The 26,718-nt window shown below is 36.1% G+C and overlaps 3 protein-coding genes across 4 annotated transcripts; all 3 read right to left on the reverse strand.

Annotated features, from left to right (window-relative positions):
- Positions 1–1,758: 1,758 nt before the first annotated feature.
- On the reverse strand, positions 1,759–6,217 carry LOC104890165 (2-alkenal reductase (NADP(+)-dependent)). The gene is made up of 5 exons (XM_010675550.4): positions 5,824–6,217; positions 4,407–4,584; positions 3,652–3,818; positions 3,440–3,522; positions 1,759–2,332 (listed from the first exon to the last, which is right to left on the reverse strand). Exons 1-5 carry the CDS (start codon positions 6,211–6,213, stop codon positions 1,954–1,956), a joined length of 1,197 nt encoding a protein of 398 aa, XP_010673852.1. The 5' UTR covers positions 6,214–6,217; the 3' UTR covers positions 1,759–1,953.
- Positions 6,218–9,359: 3,142 nt separating this feature from the next.
- On the reverse strand, positions 9,360–12,885 carry LOC104890164 (polygalacturonase). Its single transcript, XM_010675549.4, has 4 exons — positions 11,963–12,885; positions 11,016–11,305; positions 10,555–10,783; positions 9,360–9,881 (listed from the first exon to the last, which is right to left on the reverse strand). The coding sequence occupies exons 1-4, from the start codon at positions 12,431–12,433 to the stop codon at positions 9,654–9,656; spliced, it is 1,218 nt and encodes a 405-aa protein (XP_010673851.1). The 5' UTR covers positions 12,434–12,885; the 3' UTR covers positions 9,360–9,653.
- Positions 12,886–14,467: 1,582 nt separating this feature from the next.
- On the reverse strand, positions 14,468–26,072 carry LOC104890163 (type II inositol polyphosphate 5-phosphatase 15). Of its 2 annotated transcripts, XM_010675548.4 has the most exons (11): positions 25,098–26,071; positions 23,321–23,573; positions 21,668–22,478; positions 20,753–20,877; positions 20,176–20,260; positions 19,366–19,528; positions 19,223–19,263; positions 18,868–19,135; positions 17,365–17,488; positions 16,917–17,277; positions 14,468–15,463 (listed from the first exon to the last, which is right to left on the reverse strand). In XM_010675548.4, exons 1-11 carry the CDS (start codon positions 25,906–25,908, stop codon positions 15,107–15,109), a joined length of 3,399 nt encoding a protein of 1,132 aa, XP_010673850.1. In that variant the 5' UTR covers positions 25,909–26,071; the 3' UTR covers positions 14,468–15,106. The 2 variants fall into 2 exon arrangements, with proteins under 2 accessions (XP_010673850.1, XP_010673849.1); XM_010675547.4 differs by having other exon boundaries at positions 19,223–19,528; positions 25,098–26,072.
- Between the last annotated feature and the right edge of the window lie 646 nt (positions 26,073–26,718).

Genomic DNA, 26,718 nt, shown 5'->3' on the forward strand with positions numbered 1-26,718 from the left:
AGGAAAATTCATAGGAAATTTAAGACTCTCTTTGACATTTCAAAGGTTTACTGAAATTTATGATACAAAAAGGATAATTGTAAAAACACATTATTTTTAGAAATAACTTTTTATAATTTCTTTTTGAAAGTGATATGAGGTTACTTGGGATTGAGGAGAGCATGACGTTGGATAGAAGTGGGTGGAGGGGTAGTATCTATGTGGAGGAAGGGGTCTGATTAGTGTATTTATTTGCTTTTCTCAATTGTGTTGGTATTAAAACCTTTTGTTGAAAACCTTTTCTAAACACTTTTTGGTGTAAACCTTGTTTTTTTTTAAAAAAAAAAAACTTTTATCATTCTTGACGATGACATCTCCTCTGGTCACGATTCCAGTTGCCGATTCATGTTAGCCGACCCCAATCACCTTGGGAATAAGGCTTAGTTGTTGTTGTTGTTGTTGTTGTTGTTGTAGACATTAAATTTTTTCCGAGATAAAATCTTACTCTATTTTCAGGAGTTGACCCACTAGTTTCCGTCCTTGATATGGTGATTTTTTTTGTTATATACCCCTTTTCAGTTGATGCCACATCTACCTTTGATTTTTTTTCCTTTTCCACCATTTCTTCTCCATTTTCTCTTCAAAAGAGTGTGAAAATCCGACGCATGTGTAGAATACATTGGTTTTGAGTGGGTCAACATTGAAAATCGATGGGTCAATGCAAGAAAAAAAGGGTAAGATTGTTTCTCGTAAAAAACATAAAAATTTAAGATATTAAACTGTTACAAAAATTATACTTCTATAAGGTTATTTCTCGTAAAAAGTAGAATATTAAAAATATGTTATGACAAATTTCTTACCAGAATAGAGGGCAAATAAAAATTTTACAGGGTGAGATTATCTAGCTAAATAGTAACGATTAACTATTAATGATTATATTCGTCTTACACGTTAAATTTTGGGGTTGTCGTAACTAATAAGTTATTTATTTTGAGGAAAAAAGGTTGAGAAAAATGAATATATAGCTAGAAAAGAAAAATACCTTCAATAATTTCATGATTTTCTACTTTGGGTTATAAAAACCAAAACGAGTCATATACGGTAGGAAATATAAGATGGGCCCACCATAACGTGTTTGTTGACTGCGTTTACTTGGCTTAGTCTAAGTTACCCTACTCAGTTACACTGGTCCAAATTATCTCCTATACTCCAATTTCCTCTGTTTTACTACAACTTTGTGCAATTCACACTTTCCCATTCTTAGTACTTTATTATTCTTCTCTCTCTAACAACCTGACCCTCAACATACGAATATGATTCTATTATAACCTAACCAATTATGAGATAGATGATTTCGGGAAGTTAATCGGGTAACAGATCTATTATAAAAAAAAGTCATAATGGTTTTGCTACATCGGTTGACGTGGATGTTTCAACAGATCCTTCGTTAAATAAAATTGTTTTTTTTTAGATTTGTTAGGAGTCTTCCTTAAGAAAAGAGTGTTCTAACTTTCCTTATGTATCAAAAAAATAAAAAAAAATTATGAGATAGATGAAATTATGGGATATTAGTGAGGGATGACTGGTTAAGAAAACTACTACTCTAGGAACGGCAACGAGTTGGACTTAGACCAGATTATGCATAATCCGACTCCGACCCTACAAGAAGTCAGATTTTAAATCTGAAGCATATTAATCGAACTATACATTTTCTTTCCCCCTCTATTTGTTAACAAGAAGTTGTCTATATAGCATCACTACAACTACTACACCCAAATATGCAAGACCTTAACATCCGCTAGACCTTGATAAAAGATATTATTGTGTGTTCTTATATAATCACTTCAAATCACATGAAGTCAACTTCATAAATGAGTGATTTTTCTTTGTAACTTGGGGTGATTAAACCCTGATGTACAGCACCCATTATATACAAATGTGATAGTTTACTTCAAATTAAACAACATAGGTTAATCAATCCTGGGACACACAGACAACCTGTTTGCCCACATTTTCACCAGTGAAAAGCCCGGCGAGAGCTGCAGGGGCGCTTTCTAATCCTTCATTCATGTCTTCAATGTACACAATCTTTCCTTGCTTATAGTGATCCCCAACACGCTTTACAAACTCGGGAAACAAATGCAAGTAATCACTCTGAAGGAACCCTTTCATTGTTACCCGATTTCTGATAAGGGTAAATAGGTTGTGAATCCCTGCCTTGTCATGATTGCTATGCTGAGACACCATCCCACAAACAGCTATTCTACCATGAGCTCTCATGTTGAGGAGCACAGCGTCAAGCATCGCCCCACCGACATTCTCAAAGTATATGTCGATTCCTTCAGGAAAATATCTGCTTAAAAATGGCAAATATGAGATTATACTGAAATCATGTCATAATACTAGTACAAGATATTATGATACAATTAAGTTAACAAAATATAATCATCAGCTTCTCTGTTTGCTACTTCATCACAACAAGTAGAACAAGTACCGCCTTTTATGAAAAAATACGGTCCGTCTCTCGTGTAATGTGTTGCATGTTCAAACGATGGCATGACATTATAAGTAACCTTGGTAACACTTATTAGCAACCTCATCTGTGCATTGTCAATTGTCCCATTTATGCTAGTCTAACCATGTGGCCATGTCACACCATCAACTAATGTTGTGGTGCGTCACATATAATTAATTGTATAGAAAGTATAACCTGTTTCAGTTAGTTCCTTGTCAAATCAAAGTATGGGTTAATTTTACAAACTAATTAAACATTAGAATTTAGATATCAATTTAGACCCTTTTTTTTGTAGTATCAATAAGATAAGACGTGCAACTCTACAATATGAAAGCAATCTGAACTAAACTTAAGCGACTCCTTTACATGTGTGAGGTTTTCTAAAGCAACTTATAATATTCTGGATTAGAGTATAATGGAATCCCAAGCTAATATCAACACTAAGAATATATGATAAACACTAAGAATATATGCTAAAAGCATGTACTAACAATAAGAATATATGCTTAAAGCATGTACGGATGGACTGAACCGATTCCATGTCATCAAATAAAAATAACTCAGCCTGCTATTGCTGGCAAAAGAGTGGAAGATATATTAAGGACAGATATATCTAATTTTATTCATTTGTTGATCATAGTGTTTCCTTCTTTCACCTTTTTCTTTTCTTTATCTAATTCTTTCAGCAGCTGAATTGTGAAAGAAAACATTGCTTTGTTGTTTTTAAAAATTATCCTGCAAATAATTCCAGGTGTTCCTAGCTCTCATAGGACACACAAGCACATGACAGTTACGATTGGCATCCCCTGATTTCGACATACGAATCAATTGAACCAATCTCCAGCAATAACACATCATGATCAATGGTTCTCTGTGCTCTAATCTTCATGGGAGAATTTAAGCGAATATCTAGTATTCTAGTTAAACAAGCTGTACTTTAGTTACCTTTTAAGAGCTGCATCAAGGTCTTGCTCTTCTTTGTAGTTGAAAGCATCATCAAATCCAAGTTTAGTCTTCAGTAAATCAACCTACCTTGCAGAGAATTGAAGAGAGTGTGATTGATATCAAGATCGCATTTTCAAACGGCCAGAATTAAACTACAGAAAATATGAACATGAATTGCAATAAGCAGGGTTGTGTCACGACGAGAGTTTTACCTTTTCTTTTGTGCCTGCACTACCAATAACATAGCAACCATGTAATTTAGCAAGTTGACCAACAATCTGGCCAACAGCCCCAGAAGCTGCAGAGACAAAAACACGGTCCCCCTCTTTAGGAGAACAAACTTCATAGAAGCCTGCATAAGCAGTAAATCCTGGCATACCTGTATAGAGATGCGACATAATTGAGTAATGGCATATCAGCTCCAAATTTAAACAAAATTAGTGATGCTATGGCCTATCTTGTCATGGAAACTATGAGGACAAAGCTAAATATAGATACATGTAAAGAAGGCTCTGTTGCTTTCAGCCGAAAACCCTCATTTGAACTCATTGGTCCTGAAACTTATATATGGTAGTGAAAACAACAAAGCCTCACTTCTACACCATGTTCAGCTTGTAAGCTAGCACAACCCTGCTGCCCTTCCCCGAGGATGGAAAGGCACAAATGCGGTACTTGAGTTGACCTATATGTTATTTCATTTCACAATAGCTCACCAGGACTGAAATAAACTTCAGCTTAAACAGAAAACGAGCATCTACAGCATACTTGAGAAGTAAGTGATCATATGTAATCACCAAGTTGCATAGTTTGGGTTGAGTACTCACTATTATTACAGAGAGCTCAGTGGCTCTAGGACCTAAGTTGTAACTTCTCTGACCATAAGTTAATAAAATTTGATTTCCTTGCTACCCCAAAATTAACAAAAGAAATCAGGAAAATAAAATAAAATGTAATTTGTAGTTCATACCAAGAAGACCTATATGATAAGAAAGAGGGATGTCATCTTGCTGAATCTTCCTTAGTTTCTTTGTATCTTCTATCAAGCTGTATTCCTCCCATCCTGTCAATCCTGAAACTATATCTCCTGGCTGGAAATTAGGATCCTTCGAATCTATGACTTTGGAGACGCCAAATCCTTCAATAGGCTAAACAATGACGCATGCCAACATAGTTAGAGTTGTGACTTGTGCATCGCACTAGTGCTAATATAATGCTATATCCCGCCCCCCCAAAACGATACGAAAGAAGATAGGCAATCATGAACAATTGACCTAGGCAGCAAATGATACTAATAGTGGATACCTAAGGATAATTATTAGATACGATATTCACTAAGACATGCAAGTGAAAAGTCTCATGTGCTAACTCCAAAAACTTACAACTCAAGTTACTAAGAAGCACTAATTTGGTAGCATATCAGAGGGTAGTATATTAAACTCAATTGAGAATTAAATTTCTGGCCTAAATGAACCTAGTGCAATTTTAAACATTACTAAAGAGTTCATTGGAAATCGGTATTCGAGTTATTCTCTGCCTCTCGCTGGCTCCATGCCTCCTCAAACATAAAGGATAATATCACATAAGCAATCTATTAATAATCCCAATTGACTAGTTGCTTGGCTGTGACTACATTCCTAGCATATCTTAAAACAACACATATAAACTGTTTTTTCTCCCCTTCATGTTATTCAATGGAATTTCTCCAATTTCAACCTTTTTTCTCTTCCTATCAACGTATGATGTAGCATGTCGCGCAAAGGTACTATGACATATGACACTTTCTATTTCTCTTGGAGCATCTCAACAACATAATCTGTGCAAAACAAATACTACCTGTACTATTAGATGGATGGACTAGAAATTAAGAAGCATCTATTGTCTAGCTATGTTGCTCGGACTCTTTATTTCACCTCAAGTTTGACACTTAGGATATGGATGGGATACTTGGACACTTCATTGGGCCAAAAAATTGAAAAAAGTCCACAAAATAGGCAAATAGCCGAGTTGGAGTGTTGGACACTTGGATACGTACCCGTGTCGGACATGAGTACCAGTCCGAGCAACATAAGTGTCTAGGAGACTTGAGTTTAGTATTTGGCAAATCATGAGATAGTCAATATGGCATATGATCAAGCTTTAACAAAGTAATCAAACAACATAACAAAGTAAACTTCCCAAAGAATATCCAAAACACTAAAAACATGAATACAGTAACATTACAAACCCAAAAACAACCTTTCTTTCTCAACTAAATTTCTATCAATTACCCATCAAAATATGAGTCAAAAACAGTTCAAAATTCCAATAAAAGGCACAAAATAGAAGAAAAAAAAATAAAAAATTATTGGGATTTCAACAAAATAAAAAAAAGATGTAAATTTTACCTTGCCAGGAACAAAAGGTGGAAGATAAGAACCATAAAATTCACGCATTCTAGCTCTCATATAAGGATCACAGGAAAGATAGAGGTTTTTGAGAAGAACTGAAGAAGACCCTTTTGGAATTTTAAGCTTAATTTTATTTCCCACCTTCAATTCCATGTCTGTTGTTAATGGAGCTCTATCAATGTACCATTTAAGAATTATTTGCTTGTTTTCCACTTCTTTATCCGCCATTTGCAGATTTTTGATCAAAAGATGCGATTTTTGGGAAGTTTTTGGTTGTTCTAGTAGATAAAAAATTAGTGTGTTTTTTAGTGGATTTAATGGTGGTTGGTAAGAGTGTTTTTGCAGGACTTTGATTTTCTTGGTGGCTGGTTGGCTGCTAGGTAGCATGGATACTTCTTCTAGGTCACGTACTCGTATCCGCACCTATATTCGATATGATATGTATCCTGTATGGGTATGTGTATGGGCATTCGACATGTCTTTCGGGAGGCAAACAAAGCAGTAGATTGGATTGTCAATGTTGGACACCTCATAGATTTTAGGTTTTGTATTGAAAATTATACTCATTCAGCTCTTCATTCGATCCTTGTAAATGATAAGGTTGGAGCTCCCCTCGTGCGGAGGGTCTCCTAACCTTCTTTTCCTTACCTTTATAAATAAAAAAAAAATATGTACCCTTTCCTAAAATTTCAAAATCTTGCCGTTTTCTGTCCCCGTACCCGAATCTGCACCCGTACCCGTATCCGTCTATGTGCAACCTAGGTTTGCTTTTATTGTTATTGCAGCGAGCGTTGAAACATAAATGAAACTTCAAACTTGGATCCTCTGCTAGAGGACAGGGGTTTATTATTTTAGAGAAATTTAGGAGTGTGCTTTTGGTGTAACATGTTTTTTCTTTAACGATTCATTTAGTAATCGTTAATCTGAATGTTGAATGTTGTTGTTTTCTTTTTTTTTTTTTTTTTTTTTTTTTTGGAAAGAAAATGTTGTTGTTTTCTTGTAATTTTGTTTTCTTGTATTTAATTTAATTAATGCTTAATGTTCGTGTTTTTTTGGAGTTTAGATTTACTGCCATTTTTCTCTCACACTTGTATTTGCTATATCATATTTTATTAATGTTGTCTTACCTCCTCGCTTATTTTGTTTTGCTATTTTTTATGGACAAAATTTGTTCTTTGTCTGAGTTCACTCATGGTACACCTGGGTGTTCGGGGTGTACCACGAGCATGGTACACTCAGGGGTATTTTTGTAATAAATTAGAACTTCAGGTGCTCATTTGACACCAAATTTGCTCATATGGACATTTTGCTCGTTTACTCATTTGCTCATTTTGCTTATTTTGTAATAAAAGTGTTTGCTCATTTTCTTAAATGAGTAGAAATGTTTGATCATTTGTTCATTTGCTCATTTGTTCATTTTGCTCATTTGTTCATTTTGCTCATTTGCTCATTTTGCTCATTTGGAGAAAATAGTCTTGGGTGTACCATGAGCATGGGACACCCAGGTGTACTATAAATATTCTCGGCTAATTGGACTTTAAAGAAACACAAAATAGAGAAATTCAAGCATATAATGTAATGTTGGTGTAATTAGTATATAGGTTTGTATCAAAGATTCGAGTTCGAGATCTAGAGGCATATTTGATCATGAAAAATAAGGAAACACCATATATGAAATTGCGAATATCTTTAAACCTTCAAGTAGAATTTTTATATGGTGCAATTTGAAAAATTTAGAGTATATGGTGAATATTCTAATGTTAATCTGAAAGTTGAATGTTGTTGTTTTCTTGTAATTTCGTTTTCTTGTATTTAATTTAATTAATGCTTAATGTTCGTGTTTTTTTGGAGTTTAGATTTACTGCCATTTTTCTCTTACACTTGTATTTGCTATATCATATTTTATTAAGTGAAAGTATTGGGTCAGATCGTCTGACCCAATACCTTCCGTCGGACGGGCTGACCCAAATGAAAAATCTCTCCTCTTTTCTCTTTCACGTCGTCTTCTTTCTCCAGCCTTTTAGTTCTTTCCTATGTTTCTCTCTCCTATAGTACTCTCATCCCCTTACGTCGTGATTCATTATCTGATTCATTAACAAGCATCAACAACCACAAACGTCCATATCTGATTATGAGTTTGCGATTGACAACAGAAAAAAGGAGAGATTTGACGACTCTTCATTAGATTATAGCGAAGTATGCACACTTGGGAAGCACTACATGCTGTCTGTCACGCAAGTGGACTACCATAAGAGTTTCTTGTTTGTTTGCTTGTTCAACCATGTCAAAAATTAAAGACTTGGAAGAAAGTCGTGACATTGTGAATTAAAGTTACAAAGAAGGCAAGATATGCTATGGGTTGTAATACCTTCAAGTAAAGCTTAGTTTATTTAGACCTAACTTACTTTCATTTAGACCTAAGTTGCTGTTAGTTAGACCTAAGTTACTTTCATTTAGACCTAAGTTACTTTCATTTATAGGTAACTTACTTTCATTTAGACCTAAGTTACTTTCAGTTAGACCTAAGTTGCTGTCAGTTAGACCTAAGTTACTTTCATTTAGACCTAAGTTACTTTCATTTATAGGTAACTTGCTTTCATTTAGACCTAAGTTACTTTCAGTTAGACCTAAGTTACTTTCATTTAGACCTAAGTTACTTTCATTTAGAGGTAAATTACTTTCATTTAGACTAACTGAAAAAAAATGAAGACTAACTGGAAAAAAATTAAGACTAACTGAAAAAAAATTGAAACCAACTGAAAAAAAAAGAAGACTAACTGAAAAAAATGAAGACTACCTGAAGTCGTCCGACGAGAATATTGTGTCGGACGAGTCCGACACAATACGAACTCATTTATTAATGTTGTCTTTCCTCCTCGCTTATTTTGTTTTGCTATTTTTTGTGGACAAAATTTGTTCTTTGTCTGAGTTCACTCATGGTACACCTGGGTGCTCGGGGTGTACCACGAGCATGGTACACCCAGGGGTATTTTTGTAATAAATTAGAACTTCAGGTGCTCATTTGACACCAAATTTGCTCATATGGACATTTTGCTCATTTACTCATTTGCTCAATTTGCTTATTTTGTAATAAAAGTGTTTGCTCATTTTCTTAAATGAGTAGAAATGTTTGCTCATTTGCTCATTTGTTCATTTTGTTCATTTGTTCATTTTGCTCATTTGCTCATTTTGCTCATTTTGAGAAAATAGTCTTGGGTGTACCATGAGCATGGGACACCCAGGTGTACTATAAATATTCTCGGCTAATTGGACTCTAAAGAAACACAAAATAGAGAAATTCAAGCAGATAATGTAATGTTGGTGTAATTAGTATATGGGCTTGTATCAAACATTCGAATTCGAGATCTAGAGGGATATTTGATCATGAAAAATATGGAAACACCATATATGAAATTGCGAAAATCTTCAAACCTTCAAGTAGAATTTTCATATGGTGCAATTTGAAAAATTTAGAGTATATGGTGAATATTCTTAACATGGTTGGTATATGGTGAAAAAAATGGCGACAAATTAAATTACGCGACTAATCACTTTAATTTGTATGATTCCATCATTAAACTGGAGAATCCGGTATCATACAGTAACTAATGATTCAAAATCATCATTGAACATACTGTACAAAGCTTTTGGTTGCTGATTGTATTAACATATGCAACCAAAAGATCTAGCTAGAAAAAACATACAATTGAAATTACAAACATTGTTTTATTGGCATAAACTACTAAACTAGTAGTTTGCACCATATATATACATATATATATAGTAGTGGTACAAAATGAATGATTTCAAGCAACACAAAGTAAAATCTAAGTTAAGTTCAAGCAACTCTTGGGTTGAACCAAGCCCGATATTTCCCCAACTGCATTATTGCAATATGATTGAGCTTTTTGATTGCCATATTTGAGATTGATATTTTGGAGTTGAATTCCTTTGCATGGATTTGTGGCACTACAATCAAATGTTACTGCAACTTCACTCAATGAAGTTCCTCTAATATTTTGATACTTAACATCACTGATTTGCACTCCAGATTCCTGTTGGATCAATGATCATGTATTAAAACCATATACTTAGAAATAGTTATTACACAAATATCAAAAGATCTACTTGCACTACTGACATAGGCTCTTTAAACTAGTTGCAAATGGCATCATCCTTATAAGATAGGAAACATATGAAACGTCATCTTAAGTAAAACCTCGAATATTTTTTGACTAATAAATAATAACTAGAAGTGTTCAAGAAAAACTGAACTTTTATCCGTCGCTCTAAAAGTACTTAAAATCACCCCAAAAAAAAGTTGAAATTACATCTCTAAATTTTCCCCTAAACCACCACCATCCACCTCTTGCACCACCACCCCATTGCCACAAACACCCACTAGCCACCAGATGTTCACCCATTGTCCTAAAAACATTTCTCCTGCTTCCAGGTGGGTGGAGAAGGAGGTGACGGGTGGCAATGGGGAGGTTGGTGATGGTGGGTGGTTGTAGGGGGTGGCAGGTGGTGGTGGATGGTGTGGAAAAGAGGAAGGATAAAATAGTCTATAAAAATGAATTCGAAACGATTTTAAGTAATTTTGGGACGACATTTAATAAACTCCGAAGATCGCACATTCTTTTCGTGGAAGTATTATAATAGCACCAATGATTAAGTTGGAATTCATTGCACTGTTCACATAGAAATTGTGTAGAAATTCATGCATACCTGACCAGGACAATTCTTCATGTGTGGGCAATAATTTTGGTCAATGATAATTGGGTTCCAAACGTAACGCATGAGAATATCTTGAAAAACAATTCCTTGAACAAAGCCATTGCTAGGCCTTCCCCATGACTTAATTCTCACACCAGTTGTGGAGTAAGCAATCACTGCTGTTTTTACTGTAACATTTTGTACACCTTCTTCATCCATGTCCTTAGCTAAGCTCCCAATGCTGTAATTATAAATTATAAACATCGTTATATTACATTAATGATACTTTGTTCGTCGAGACTTTTGCTATTATTTATTATAATGATAAAAGTACACGGTTATTTTTGTGGATGCAGCATTTGATTAATACAAATGTTGCATCTAAAAATGAAACAAAGAAAGTATACTATATATATTTACTTCATTCGTCTCTAATATTCCATATGGCGATCATTTAAAAATGTGTTACGTACCTAATACCATGACTAGGGCCGCATGCGAGTCGTTCAATCCACAAGTTCTTAGTGCCAGGTCCAATGGAGACACAATCATCTCCTGTTTTAACGATAGAGTTTGTAATGGTAGCATCGGTGGTGAATTGGACATGGATTCCATCAGTGTTAGGGCTATTTCCAGGAGCTCTAATCTTGACTGCTTCAATTAGAACATTCTTACATCTATTTATCACAATATGGTACAATTGGCCATTTAGTGAACTTATTCCTTTGATCACTATGTTGTTGGAGCTGGTAAACGTTAATGTCTACAACCACAAAATAAAGAAATCAATTAGAAGTAATGCTTAATATGATTATTAATAGTAACTTTTGACTATATATTTGGTATGATCCCACTTTTTGTTGCACTTCCACACCATACCATTAGATAATAACCCCACTTATTAAGCTAATGACATAATGTAATCAAAATTGTTTTGACTATATATATGATGCATATATACTTTATCAAGAATACTTGTATGTTGTTTGAGTAATTCAATACCACATATTGCTTAATTAATTCTCAAAGTTTTTCTTGAAGAAAATTATGCTTAGTTATGACTTATAACATGTTGTACATATGCACGAGTTCCCTTAATTAAGACCTTATCAAATTAGAACCACATAAACATAATTTCCCCTATATATTTTTTTTGGACCCCACTGGAGACCCGTTGGTAGGAAGAAGGACCCTATTGGACCAGCACCTCGCTTAGGTCAGCCAATCCAGCTACACAGGTCAACGCTTGAGAGTAGAGGGATGTAAGGAATCCTTACTCCCAAGCATAAGTAGGTAGCGAGATTCAAACGTGTGGCCTCCAAGTCACAAGATGAGTTTCTCACCACCTCCACCAAGCAAGCTTCTTTTTTTCGCCTATACATGGATTATGAAATATAATATGGTATGTTAGAATACTTACAGTTGCACCTATAGGACACTTATCACCATTTTTCCCTTTCTTGCAATCCCACAAGGAGGTTCCTTTACCATCAAAGGTTCCACGACCAGTAATTGTAACACCACTAACCCTCTCGAACCCGACCCAACGATCCCCAGCTCCGAGCACCCGATAATCAAGGGGTGCCACTATGGTTCCATCGATATCGAAGGTTATATCATTGCTCTTACAATCGCTGCCATCGAAGTTGATGGGATTGAGCAAATACCTCCCTTTAGGAACAACTATCATCGTAGATCCTTCAGTGTTGCATGCAGCCTCCCATGCACTTACGAAGGCCTTGTTTGTATCAATTAAACCAGTTGGTTTAGCTCCAAAATTTAGCACATTATAGACTGTTGTTGTAGCACATAAGGATAATGATGGTAAGTTGATGAGCACCATATATAGAAAATAACATATGGCAAATGTACAATTTTTGAGCTTGGTCATTTTGTTGGTAACTAGGAATAAAAGTACCAAAATAAAATATTGTACGACTTTAAAACTCAATCAGAACCTCCTTCATATAATAGGGTCTAAAATCAAAGTTTTATCGTGTTTAGACACAATAAGAAAACGGATTCTCTCGATAAGAATTTGATTCGTTCTCTTAAAATGTATGTTTTTGGTAGATGGTTGATGGAGATTATGAAGAAATGAGTGCATATATATAGTTCTATGATAAGTCATATAGGTGGAGTATAAGTTGGTATTAAGCCACTGAGCCACTAATTAAGGGGCTTTGAACATAAGGTAAACATACACTATAGAAATTGGTAATTAACAAGAAAAACTGCGCCAAACAAATTAAATGTACGTATCTTAATGTAAGTTGTAACTTTGTACGGAAGGTAAACATGCATATATAGTTAAAGCGTTGAACAAAAAATCTGAAACTTTAATAGAGGTCAACTTAATTAATAAACTACGTATCTTAAGCTGATTTGTTGAATATATGAACATATATATACGTGCGACAATTTAATTAATGAAAGTAAAATGTAGAAGAATGTCAAGTATGACAAACTCAAGATACGACTACTTTAATTTCTAGAAGACTTAATTAAAAATGATGCAAATTGAAGAAGAAAAGATATTATTTATATCATTGGATGCATGGTATTAGGATGAAGTTAGTTCATAATTTCTTCTGATTTTCAGCTGATTTTTCAAGAATAATATCTTGTAATTATCTATTAAACACGATTCATAATTGACTAATCTTCTCTTATCAGCTTCAATTTTCCATTGAAGAAAATTTAACAAAAACTGGAAGTGTATGAAATACTCCCCCATCTAAACCATGGGTAAGTAAATTGTTATGAAGTTGATTAGTTTACATAATTACTTTCGCAAAGTTCTACTTGAAATGTTACAAAATGAATTAGAGAAATGACACCTGTCCATAATAGATAGGTACAAAATGGAGAAAGCTATTTACCTAATCTTGTAAGTGTGTAAGTGAAAATTTATACGTGAAGTCTCAATCTCGGCACTCAATCAAATAATTAGTGGTCAATTTCACGACCTCAAAAAATCTTATTTTACTTGTATATAAAGTTTTACTGGATCTGTTATTTCAACCTTCTATTTATATAACTTTCTCAAAAAAGGAAATAAGTACATGTTAGAAGAGAAAAAGTACTATATTGTTTAGTCTTATTCTCCTATAAAATGGAGATTAAGTAAAAGATTCAGTCCTCCAAGATAAAAGCCAAAAAAAGAATTATAGTCTAGACTTTCATTTTTCAAAGCAACGCAAGAATGAAGGCAGATATATAACTTCATATGCAGTACAACACTTTCAAATTTCTACTCAAAGCATAATATCAAAATCATTCCATTTATCCCTATTGTCTTCCAGCCGCAGAAACATCAAACTAAATTAAATTGATTTATCCGTACGTGGATTAAACCCTTACTTAAGGAAGATTATCTCTCTGTTACTCCAACCAATAGTAGAACATGTAATTCTTTCTTTTATTATATTGCTATTATATGATAATCTATTTTCTTGAAAATGCAATCATATTTTAAGACATGATTCGCAAGATAAAAAAAAATTGTTATAACATGGAAGCTCAATGGTTGGATCTCCCACCTCCCAACCTCATGATAGGGAGTTCGATCCTCATGAATCCTAAATTTAGGGTGTTTGTGTGGATATTTGCTTGCGAATATAAATCCCCATTTTTCCGTCTCTGGAAGTTTCCTTATGAGTTGGGATCCCCTTGCTACCCCATAACTCATGAGGACTGAACCTACTTGGCCAATTAATTACCGAATCAAAAAATAATAAAAAAAAGATTGGATTACTTATTGGTTAAAAACGATAATTACTTATTGTTCTCACGTTCTCATATAAGAGTTGTTCTCAACGGAATCCATCTCTGAATCTCTCTCCATATACAATTGTGTCACAACAGTTATATTTACTTGTTTACCTATTAATGAACAAGGAAGAGGTACAGCTTTCAGCAAAAATGCACGAAAACACAGCAAATCAAATTTTCTTCGCATGACCAAAAACAACCTAGTACACCAATATAATACAGCTTACAAGGGTTTTATTTTCGTTCAACTTCACAATTTTAAGTTTTTTCCATGAACAACTCCCTTTCGCTGTTCATACATTCAAATCCTATACATGCCTTCTGTACATACATGATACAACGAACTTCAGCAATCTAATGTAAATCAGCACCATTTAGATGATCTATTTACAGAAATGACTGTAGTTTGCCTTGTATTCTGCAAGAAGGCAAATTAAGCCGGACAACAGGAAGAACACACTTACGTCTGCTAACAGAGTTGCCTGGAAAGATCAATGTTCCTAGGTACGCGCACTTCCGGAGGGGAGGTGAAGTAAAGTGGGGATCATAAAGCAAGGTTTATAGAGAATCAAGTGGGAATTCAATGGTAAAGCTCCTAAACTCTCGATCACGAGGATGGTGTTCGATACGTGAGGATAGGTATTATGTGGTCGTTAATTTCCTTCAATGTTGATTGCATGGCTGGGATTTCCTTATAGGTGGGATCATCTCATATACCCAACCTCAAAGGGGTCGAGCCTTCCAGTAAATAAAAAATAAATATATTCAATCACGGGTTATTTGAACTTCCTCAAGGAGACCGAAGCTTGCGTAGCTTCTCAAAAACATCAAGTGTAGTGTTGAGATTTTGGATGCTGGACCTATGCAAGATATTTGACTGGACTTTTACCTCATTTCCTTGTTTAGTTTTGGAGCCTTTCTCCTTGGTTAAGCAGCAGTGACGGACACGTATGCGGTGGCTGCCAATCTCAGTACAACAGCTTCCATGAACCCTTACAACCATAATGACTTCCTTATCCCTGGCATCTTCGCACCAACTATTCTGGGGAACACCATCAACAAACTCTACTAGGGTTTCAAACTCCTCATGATGAACTTCGACCTCTACTGTACGATTTGGTTCAATCACACCCTTTGCAGGAGTTACCTGATCCAGATTCAATTAAGTTCTACATGAGATAAAGTCCAAGAAATAGTAGTTGTATACTTGTATGTGATTTAGTAAATAATAAAAAATGGCAATAATGGGTAGATTAAATTTAGTGTATAAAAGGTAAAGGAAGTCTCATGGCAATAATGTGATTTAGTAATGGAAGTCTCATCGACAATGCCTATGGTAATGCTTGTCCAAATTAAAACCTCTCTTGCTTATAAAATTCCATTACCATCGCCACTTTGGAAGGTGATATTGAGTGGCAATGAAAACTTGTTAATATATTTGGAGATGAAATTTCATTATTATGGACCTTGCATGGTTGTGCAGAGTTAGACCGAAATTCATAACAAGGTGCACAAAATGGGCTGTGTTGTGTTTATATAATGACTCCCTGCTAAATAAATTCCTCCATCAAAATTATGGATACAATGTTATTGAGACTAAAGCTACTAGAGTACAAGTCGAATACAAAATTGAAAATTGGTGCAGCAGTGCGACCCATATCATTATATTGGACGACAAGGAAAAAGGATATATATAAGGCTGGGTTCCTATGAGAACATTCCTCAAACGAAAACATGAGAAAACTTTTTTATAATCCTTTTTAACCAATATGTAACCCATTTTGGCTAAATCATAACCTTTTTTTCCTTGCGGGACCAATTTCCAAAAGGATTATCATATAATATCTTCCGAAAAAATGGATTAAATTTTCACTAAAATGGATTATAATTTCAGTGTTCTCATGCTAAAAGAAGTGATATTGCTTGTCCTCATACTAAACTCCAGTGCATATACTCAATTTGGCTAAACTGGGAAATGGTATGTTACAGCATAATAATAATACAGAACAAAATTTGGCAAAATAATGGTTCAAGGTAGAGACTTTTGACCATCAAGTCACATGTGACCTTTTAGTTGGAAATGGAGGTAGGTTTGATAGCTAGGTTAGCCATCACCTATGCTCCAACTGCCATCAGCCAAAACCGGACATAGGTGAAACCAGAAGTCTACATACGAGTCTAGCAGCTAGTGCCTGGCTCAGGGTTCTGTGCCACTCGTACTATTGAAAGATTTTTGAGCTTACCACGATCGCGATATAAAGCCACAAACCGTTCCGCATTGCCCGCGAAAATGATTCGTTGACTAGTATCGTGACCGCATCTTAGATGTAAAATCATGCTCCCATTGACAACCAAAGGACTAGGACTTGCAAAATGAAAGTGTAAGAGATTGACACTAAGCAGTGCAGCTGCGCAAGTTGTCATATCTGGTAAGTAGTAACTAACCCAAATAACTATGCCACTAGCTACATAATAGCTTCAGATTAAAGAAACCTACATAGCCTACATACACATACTCGGGAACTGATTGTTTGCATTGTCTAGTCAGTATTCACAATATGCAAAAAAATCTGATGGCTGCAGCAACAACAATGACATACCTGAAGCCAGCGTGGGAAGCCAAAAGCACCTCTTGGACTGTGATTTGATGCTAATCCATCTGTGTCAATAGTGGACTCCCCAAGACAAATTATGGTAAACATAGCTTTATCGGCTGTGCTTTTGTTTGCAATTCGCAACAGTGATGTGCCCTCATCTTGAAGAATTATATTGTTTGTACTGACTATGATTTCCGGTACTCTACATAGTTCTTGGAGAAGAGCACGGACTTTTGTGTTTGATTCAATAATTTCACAGTACTCTTGTCTCCTTACTGACTCATCAACACGAGCAATATCTATATTAAATTTGCATCGCACAGGTTTGTGATCACTATCAGTCACATCCATGCAAGCCTCATACCTAGCAATACAAGTTGTCAGAACTTCAAAGAAAATGGTAGAATAGTATACTGACAAATAAATCTCCAAAATTCACAAAAGGACATACTCTGAGATTGAGCAAACAACTGGACAATCAAGACTGCACTCCAATGCTGATGAAGCACGGCTATCACGATATAAAATCCTGTCACACCAAGCAGGAATTCGTTTCTTTTCACCAGCATCATAACCTAGTCATGGAATAACAAGACCTTCACATTTAACTACCAGCAAAAATTGTGCATTTGAAAGAATAAAAACTAGAAAGGCATTTCACAAGTTCACACATTATGCATCATCATCAACGTTCTAAGCACTAGCTTAGCTTAGACAGATATATTCAAGGAAATATGGAAATTAAGTGGAGAAGATGGTATTTGATCATTTTAGAACTAGAAACGACAACAATAAAGGATAATACAAGCTTCCGGAAGGCTTGTTTCTCTCCCAAAGCTAAACCACTAAACCCTCCAGTATTCCCGCATCCTTTCTCTCTCTAATATGGTTTATACATAGTGCTTCTTCCCTAACTTATTCTCCAAGCAAATTCCTAAGTAACTAATAAAGATGATCCTAAAGTCCCCTCTCCCCAAATATCAGTTCTTACTCATAGCACAACCCTCATGAAGTGAAGCAGTATTAGCGATCAGAACAAAGATGAAAAGAGAAGAAACCAATTTTTATCAATTGAAAGGTAAAATAATAGACTACGACAGACAACTCATAGTTCTTCTTCATGGATGACCGATAAGCAGTAATTAACACCTTAGACATAAATATCATATCCACATAATGTACTTGTACCAAAACCAAATAACCTTTTCAAATAAGCAGACAGAACGTATTAGGATATAGAGAAGAAGCAAAGCAAGCAGTGTTTTATCACTATGTTACTTGAACTCTTCATTTTATCTCAAATACCCATGATGTACCATCATTTTGGTAGTCCAACAAAGGTATGGAAGCTTCACACTCCAATTTAGGCCACAACCATGGGAAATTTTCATAGAATAGCCAAGTTGGACATTTGAACACATACCCGTGCCTAACAAAAGTACCCGAGACAAAGTAACATAGGTATGGTCTGTTGTGTTCCCCTTATTTACAGTCCTTATAAGAATAAATAACTTCAGATGAATTCAGATAAAGTAAAGATAAGTTAAGATAAGCAAAAATAAGTTGAAAAGAATGCACCCTTATTGTCAGCACATCAGCTAAATTACTCACTGTTAAGTAACTGTCAACACATGCTTCATCCGAGTCTTCTAAAGCTCAAACCCGTTATTCTCTCTCAAGACAGAAACACAACCTAACGATGCATCCATAGCACTTATGATTCTGAAAATGACTATATAAACAAAATCTATTGTGCTTTTCTACACTTCAATTTTACTATTTTATATGCTAAACCACTAGTTTTAAACAGTATAGAAAACCTCAAGAAGAGAGAAAGAAAACCAATCAGAAGTTCCTGAACAATAAAAGCTTAGCATGCCATAAAAACCACAACACATGAAAACAAGAGAGATATAATCAATCAGGAAACAACATTGTTATATAGAAGTAATACCGGCTAAACCAGGCTGATGTCTTTCAAATTTATATGTAGGAGGAAACCTAAGAATGGCTTCACGCATTCCTTGAAATACTCTCCCAGCCTCCATCTCTGCACGAAGTTGATCCCTCTCTCTGAGCCATTCAAAGCATCTTTGAGAGATGAAATCTCTTGCTTCATCATAAGATATACCATCAAGGCGATAGTTAAAATCTCCAAGAAAGATGACCAAGTCTGCTTCTGATAACTCAGGTGCTGCTTCAACAGCGCGAAAGCCCACACTCTGTAGAAGGACGCCACAACTGTTAAGAAATTTATAACACTCAGCATATCATTAAGCAAACCACTGCTACATGCAATATTTACGTACATTAGCACCACGCAGCATTTGAGCAGAAGATGAGACACCAACTGCAAGACAAAAGGCCAACAACAAGCCAGAACGATAAACAAAGCATGATATATATATGAAGCAGGCAACCGAGCAAGACAATAGGAAATATGGCTTAATACCGGCAGCACCATTGAAAGTGGAAGGCCGACTAAAAACCATTGATCGGTAACAATGATCAAAGTCAGCATTTCTACGGTTGACTGCTTCCAGATGGGCAGCAAAGTGACAATTAACAAAACACATTACGCGATCAAAAATTCTCATCCGTAAGCCAACTGCCCCCTGAGACAAAAAACCTAAAGCCCGGTCAGACATCATCAATGGCACGTAGAACATTGTGCTTCTGTGCTTATCACATGCATAGGCATACCAGATCATAACTTATAAGGATATCATTTTATTCATTCAACAGATAAATGACATTTTTTAAATCTAATTAACAGGCAAGAGCTGTTGAACTGAATGCTGTCGTCATTTGGAGGGGCAAACTTATAAGATCAAAAAGTATAACTCTATCATGTAGATAGCCGAACAGAACAACTATGCTCCCAATAACAAAAAAAAAATAGCTTAGCCCGTATCAAACAAAAATTACAGAAGAAAAATAAGGCTTAAATTTTGTTGAAGTATTCAATTTAATATTAAAGAAAGCTTTTTTTTTTATTTACAATTCCAATCAAGATAGAATACATCATAAAAGAGACTTCTAATAACCTAAGCAACATATAATCAAACAAAATTATTTCTTTCACTTATACTAACTCATTTTTAGTTAATAATCTGAGTGATAAGATCTAGATGCTTATTCTGACAGAAAAAGTTCAAATTAATTTTCATCGAATGACTATTCATCTATCTTATTTTCATGCGACTAGAGGGCAAGAAAGCTCTATAAGAAACGAACTTGCTGCCATAAATTGAAGGCATACCTTATTACCAATTGCACGCCCAAAGCCACATGGCACAGCAGCAGCATCAACATCCCCAACATGAGCTTCAAGGCTCTTTCTCACCCTGGTATATGACAAATTTGACAAGATAAGCAGGGGAAAATATTGCTTGAATACTGAATATACTCTTAAAAACTTGCACAAAATCCTTCTAAATCTCGTATAGGCCCCATAATAAGGCCATTGCCCAAGGGAGGACTTCAATGGCTGCCAATGAGCAAATCAGCAACTTAAAATGAAACTTAAATTAGAAAAGCTATATTTATCACAGAAGCACCCCATAGTTTTTCTGTATCACACTTTATACTATGATGACACAAGCACATCAAAAAATGTCATCAAGGGGTTGGTCTTGTAGAAACAAGTGAAAGCAACCCTACCAAGTACTACCCCTGCCCAAAAAGGAAAACAAACCTCAAAAGGAAAATTCATACAAAGAGTGTCTAATTTGAAAGGCAAATCAGGTTATTAAGTGTCAGTCATTATCTGCTTTACTTGTGGAATACGAGATGTGTAGTCCATTGTTGATTTGCTAAGTCAGCCTAAGAGTACTCACCAAACAGCAATGAGCAGGCCTGCCAGCTGCCGTGAACCAACACGCTCAAAAGTGGAACCTTCATCCAAAATAGTTCCTATAGTCTCAAGCCACCACTGTCCAACAGCACTACCCTCCAATCCCACCTACAGAAGGGAAAATCGTTCAAACAATAACCATTATGAAAAAAATTCAAATTAAGCCATAAAAAAAGTGATGCTTCCAAAACTACAGTATCAGGAACCAAAGGAAGGGAAGGAGGATGCTTGAGAGCCTATGTCAAATTCTATCTTCTATCTAGTTTCCTGATATCTCTTTACTTTGACAGCTCATCAGCTGAAAATCTGTAGACAATCCAAGGGATGGGAGATGCATTGGTAATGCATATAGCTTTTGCAGTCAATTATCTTGAAAGCTGTACACAGTCAACAGAATATTTCTGGAATCCTACACCATCAAACCAAAAAAATGGAACTATTCGAAACAAAAAAATATGTACACTAATTACATTGGATCGATGGCTCTTCAAGTGGGAAATGAACTATTTAAGACACAATTGGCTGAAATCATGCATATATGTAATTATCACTCCTTAAATACCTCCAAGATCATCACCAAGAGAACCCATAACATGAACATCATGTGCACAGTTTATGAGAATAATTAACATTAGCAGTATAGTGCATGCCTAAACCTCACAATTATAGGTGGCATGTCATTGGAAGCTGACATAAATTGGTGAATATCGATGAGCAAAGATAAACTAGAAAGTTGGAAAAGGAAAGAAAGAAACAGAGCAGGAAATCTAAGACGATTAGGACAGTAGAAGTGTAGAGCACATTAGACTGATAACGGATTCAAGTGATCACGAGAAAAGTAGTTTCAATTAAGTAAAGTGACATGAAATTAGGTGGAGAACTTTGTACAAAATCTTACAGTTTCTTTAGCAGCAGACATTGCAAGAACACCAGCACCCATTTCTAGTTCTTGGAAGCCAACAACAACAACATCGGTGTCTGATGCTGCACACCCAAGCCAGGATATAAGTGAGTCACAGGATGCCCTTCCTTGTGCAACATTCCAAGTGCCAGCCAAAATCTTCAAATTCTCTAGCCTTGTGTAAAGAAATTCCTTGCCACTTAACTCCGTGCGAATCAGATTGTCAATGGGCCCTGGGGATGTTATGTTCCATCCTCGTATACCACCATGGCCTGCTAGAGTAAAAATGAAAGCAGAGCCAACAGCCATTCTGATAACAGGACTACTATGAGCCACCCAGCTTCCAAGCAGCTTCCCCTCAAGATTCATTACTTGCACAATCCCACTCATATAGCCAATCCAGATCTTGGACCCATATGTGCACAGACACAAGACAGCAAAAGAATGATGTTGGAACTCCTGCAGACGATTACCATTTGCATCCCACTGCACAAGAAGGCCACTGCTACACCCAGTCCAAACCGTTCCATCAATTGTTGCAACCATTGCTTCTATTCGCCGATTATCATCTCCCATTGCCCCCTTGACTGCAGCTCGACGAACAGCATCAGCAGCACCAAGAATGGCGTTACGTGAACGCTGCAAGAATCCAAATGAAGCTTGAGGTTTTTCCTTCTTTAAAGCAGCTACATACCTCATCTTCATCTCATCTTCCGTCGTCAAATCCTGCAATGATGACGCGTCTACCCAGCTCTCCACCTGACCATCAGTACCGAAAACTTTCAGTAACTCTCTCGTCTGGGCATCCCTGTTCAGATATTTAAAAAGGAGGTGAACCATATTACTAAACGAAGCAACAAATTTGACAAGAATAATTTACAATATAGATCGCAATACATGCTTGCAACGCAGTTGGAATAACAGCAGTGCCAGACTGTCAATCTTTAACATGATTTAACCACTCATTGAACAAATACGATGCAACAAAGGAACAATACTCTTTATTATTTTCCAGAACAGTATTAAGTTGGACAATTAATGCAAAACCAACATGTTGTTCCGAATTTCAAGATATTTAGTATTTCTATTTTGAGCTTCTAATCCATAACCCTTAGGGCTACATTTTAGCACCATAAAGAATTTAATAAAGCAAACCAGTCCAGCAACTTCTCGTGTATTTGTACCAAGCCCCACATAGGCGGGACTGAAGGGAACTCGTATCTAGCATAATTCCTAACCTCACATCTTCAAATGCATATGAAAAAACAGAATATTAATCATTCAGATATGTAATGGCCAACGTTTAACAAACTATCAGACAGCTAGAATCCAGCTATGGTTTTATAATTATTCTTCTTATACAAGGAGTTTAACTATCGCACTTGGATCACTTTAAGTACCGAAGTCATATACCCACCATTTTGACAAGGACATTGGCCTATGGAGTCTATGGACACTTCAAAACATACTCATATCTAAGACTAGAACCAACTTTGAGTAACATAGGAGTGCAAGTACTGATAAACACAGTCCACAGGTGTTTGATGGCATCTATACATACTATATCAGCTGAATATGCACTCTTACAAGGTGAAATCCAAAATCACCAAGAATAAAACACATTCTCTATGATGAGTACTGACGACCTACCATAACGCAAATGAGAAAATTCCAGCACTCCAGACCTTTGCTGTGGAATGATTTGCCAGCAAATATTTAACATCTGACAGGAACATGTAGCATACACCACTTATAGTGACTTGGCTCTTAAGATCAACATAAGATCTCTCAACTTCAATGGAAGCCATGTGTCTCTCCCCTGCTTTTAGGGAAAGGGACTTCATGATAGCTTCCCATGGCCAGATCCTGATAATGCCATTCTCAGAACCAGACCAGAGATCACCTGAGTAGAAGTAACAGTCAGTCAATAAATATAGGAATACAACACCACAATGCAAATTAAGAGTCCGGTATAATGCCAGCAAGGAAACAACAAACATTGGACAAGAATGATAGGTACAAGAATATGGGGTCAGGCAGCTATCTTTGTGCAGTATTGTTTGAGACATGCGGAAGTTCTAGTATGCATTAACAATACGATAGCGGAGGTCAATGTTAGTCTAAACTGTGAAGAGAGCTTACATCAAAGATATTCAGCATACTATTACACAAAACTACGTCAACTTGTAAAGAAATATGACTGACAGAAACTTATCTAAAGAAAAAAAACACATTATCTGACTGCCACCAGGTTCGGAAGTAAGGGTCAAAAAGCTAAGAAAACTTTGTCCCTGTGCAAAAGGAAAATAAGATGTGTGTTCAAGAAAGTTTGTATGAAACAAATTCACAAAACCTTTAATGCAACTCAGAGCAATCATGCGTAAGCTCTTCGTACGGCACCAAAATATCCATGTTTGATCCAAGAAAATCTAAAACGATACTAGCCGGCTAAGAATAATACACTTTATCGAGAGTGTATAGTAGCACTCATACATGAACCAAGAAGAGATTGAAAAATGTGACTAAACACGATATCTCATAGCTATAAAACAACTGGAAAGGACTTGCAAGGTAATTCAAGAATACTTTAAAGCCATTATGTGCTTCAATAAACTTCTGATGATTCCTAACAGCAAATAAAACTATCAAATTCCCACTCAATACAAACTTACTAATCTCAATTGACGGTTGATCACAAAAACCCAATCCCCAGCCTCCAGTTCAAAATCCACCCAATTGTCTTGATATGCCTCAGATTTCTATATAACTTTGCCTAATCACTTTTCTCTTTGTCAAACCAAATTACACTATTACTATCGCAAAACCAAAATGGAAACAAATCATCTCGCACATATAAAACAACAACAATCATAGACCAAAAGAAATCACCAGCTAAGGTCTTTTCAGTTCACAAAAAGCTGCACATAAGCTGCACATCACAAGATACGCTTCGCTACATAGATTTCCAATCATATTCCCTGTGAGTGTCATATATGATGGCAGCACAGTCCCGCACAGCCATAAAAGACTTCCACATTTGATAATGCTAAATTTGCAAACAAAGTTACCACCCCACAACCAAAGCATGTATCATACAAAAATTAACTCCCCATATAATCTCATCACCATGTAAGTCATAACAAGTAACAACTAACAACAAACCCAACTCATCAATCTATCCATCCTCAATTGTCAAGCAATAAAACATCAAGTCACATTTGTTCTCAAGAACAAAAACATCCCACATCATTTATCAATTATCATCAAGCAAACAAAGATTTAAAAAATATCTCCCTCCATTTTTAAATTAATGAAACGTTCCTCTCGAAAAGCTCTCACATAGAGAGGAGTGTTTCATTCATTTCAGAACGGAGGAAGTATATAGTATATACTAATAACATAACAAAATGTGAAAACTCCAACTCACCATATGAAGTCATAACCATGGAAAGCACAGGCCCTTTATGAGCTTGCCATGACAAACACTCCCTAAATCCATTCTTCTCACCTTCCTCCATTCTCCAACAATTAATCTTCCCATCCTTATGTCCACTCCACACCACTCTCGCCCCTTCATCACCCACCAAACACACCACCTCCGACGCCGCCTCCACCGACTCCCTAAACTTCGCTGTCATCTCATCCCCCGCCCTCGCCTCGCCCGAACACCTACCATTATCACCACCACCACCATCACCACCATCATCATCATCATCATCATGAGATAAGAAAATATCAGACAACTCCCAACACCTCACTCCACTCTCTCCCCCACTCCATAACTGCTTATCAGTAGTAACAATCGTCGTCAATCCCCGCCCAATTTGAGTCTCTCTCCTCGGACGGGGTCTCACCTCAATGCTCGGAGGTCGGTCAGGTCTAACCGCTGACCTAACCGGCAACCGGAAAATACCGGTTCCACCGCCGGAACCAATAAACTCCGGTAAAGGCGAATTGCTGCTCCCGTTTCCGCCATTGTTGGAGTTGTTGCTGTTGACCTTGGAGAGCTTGCGATCGAGAAATTGGATCATGTAATCGAGCTTTTTACCGGCGGATTTGACGACGCCGTTTGAGGTGGTGGAATTAGGGTTTTGGTGAGTGGAGGATGAAGAAGAAGGAGATAATTCGTCGTCGGAGGAAGAAGAAGAGTCGAATCTGTCGAAGATTTTGGGAGTTCGAGGTAAGGAAGGAGTGAAAGAGAGTAAGTCAGTTTCTTCGTCTTCGAAGCGATCTTCCATGGCGGAAAATTGAAGGTGGAAATTGGAAATTTGAAGGAGAGAGAAAGTTGGGGGAAAAACTGGAAAGTGTTAGAACAACTGTGATGTGGTGTGTCTGAAAAATGTGAGTTGAAATGTTGAATGATAGATGTGAACTGTGAAGACGTGGTGGACTGAAAGTGGAAAGGTAAAATTAGAGATAACTTTCAAATGAGTACATAGTTATATACTCCATATCGGATCATAACTATACGCACGATAAAAATGAAAGATTAGATTATGAACACATATTGATACTAATGATTAATGAACATATATCAGTAGAGATTTACATGTGTTTAATTGGCTTGTAAGTCAGGTATATATACGCATCATGATCTACATATAAGCGTGTGTATGGTGCACCTTCTAGACCTTGGAGAGATAACTTGATAGGATAAAGGGGAAAATGTAATTTAGATCTATTTTCTTTTCATAAGTTATATAACATCTTAAAACATAACTTGATGAGAATGAACGAACTTGAATCATGATTACAATTAAAGATCTTATGACGATGATTAAAATATTAAAATTGAGTAATTGTTGTTAAAAATCTCCTATCCACCCTATACAAGATTGTAGAATTTTTTCCTTGAATAATGTAAAAGCGGGTTTTAATTCCAGAAATATGTCCCAAAAAAAAAAATCTCTGCGAGAAACTGTTTTTTTTTGTTTTTGCCCACGTAAACCGCTACTCACAGTAGCGGTTTATTTTAAAATAAAACCGCTACTTTAAGTAGCGGTTCATACACATAAACCGCTATCTCAATATAAATCGCTACCCTGAGT

The sequence above is a fragment of the Beta vulgaris genome, chromosome 4 (genome assembly GCF_026745355.1).
Source record: "Beta vulgaris subsp. vulgaris cultivar EL10 chromosome 4, EL10.2, whole genome shotgun sequence".
Classification (NCBI taxonomy): Eukaryota; Viridiplantae; Streptophyta; class Magnoliopsida; order Caryophyllales; family Amaranthaceae; genus Beta; species Beta vulgaris.

Coding starts and splice junctions, on each gene's coding strand:
- LOC104890164 (XM_010675549.4), bottom strand. CDS start 12,433: ATGACCAAGCTCAAAAATTGTACATTTGCCATATGTTATTTTCTATAT. Junction 11,306..11,962: donor AGTGTCCTATAGGTGCAACT/GTAAGTATTCTA, acceptor TTGTGGTTGTAG/ACATTAACGTTTACCAGCTC. Junction 10,784..11,015: donor GGCCCTAGTCATGGTATTAG/GTACGTAACACA, acceptor TTATAATTACAG/CATTGGGAGCTTAGCTAAGG.
- LOC104890165 (XM_010675550.4), bottom strand. CDS start 6,213: ATGCTACCTAGCAGCCAACCAGCCACCAAGAAAATCAAAGTCCTGCAA. Junction 4,585..5,823: donor CACCTTTTGTTCCTGGCAAG/GTAAAATTTACA, acceptor GTCATTGTTTAG/CCTATTGAAGGATTTGGCGT. Junction 3,523..3,651: donor GTGCAGGCACAAAAGAAAAG/GTAAAACTCTCG, acceptor TCTGCAAGGTAG/GTTGATTTACTGAAGACTAA.
- LOC104890163 (XM_010675547.4), bottom strand. CDS start 25,908: ATGGAAGATCGCTTCGAAGACGAAGAAACTGACTTACTCTCTTTCACT. Junction 20,261..20,752: donor GGCCTGCTCATTGCTGTTTG/GTGAGTACTCTT, acceptor GTCATATACCAG/GGTGAGAAAGAGCCTTGAAG. Junction 15,464..16,916: donor GCTTCCCACGCTGGCTTCAG/GTATGTCATTGT, acceptor AATCTGGATCAG/GTAACTCCTGCAAAGGGTGT.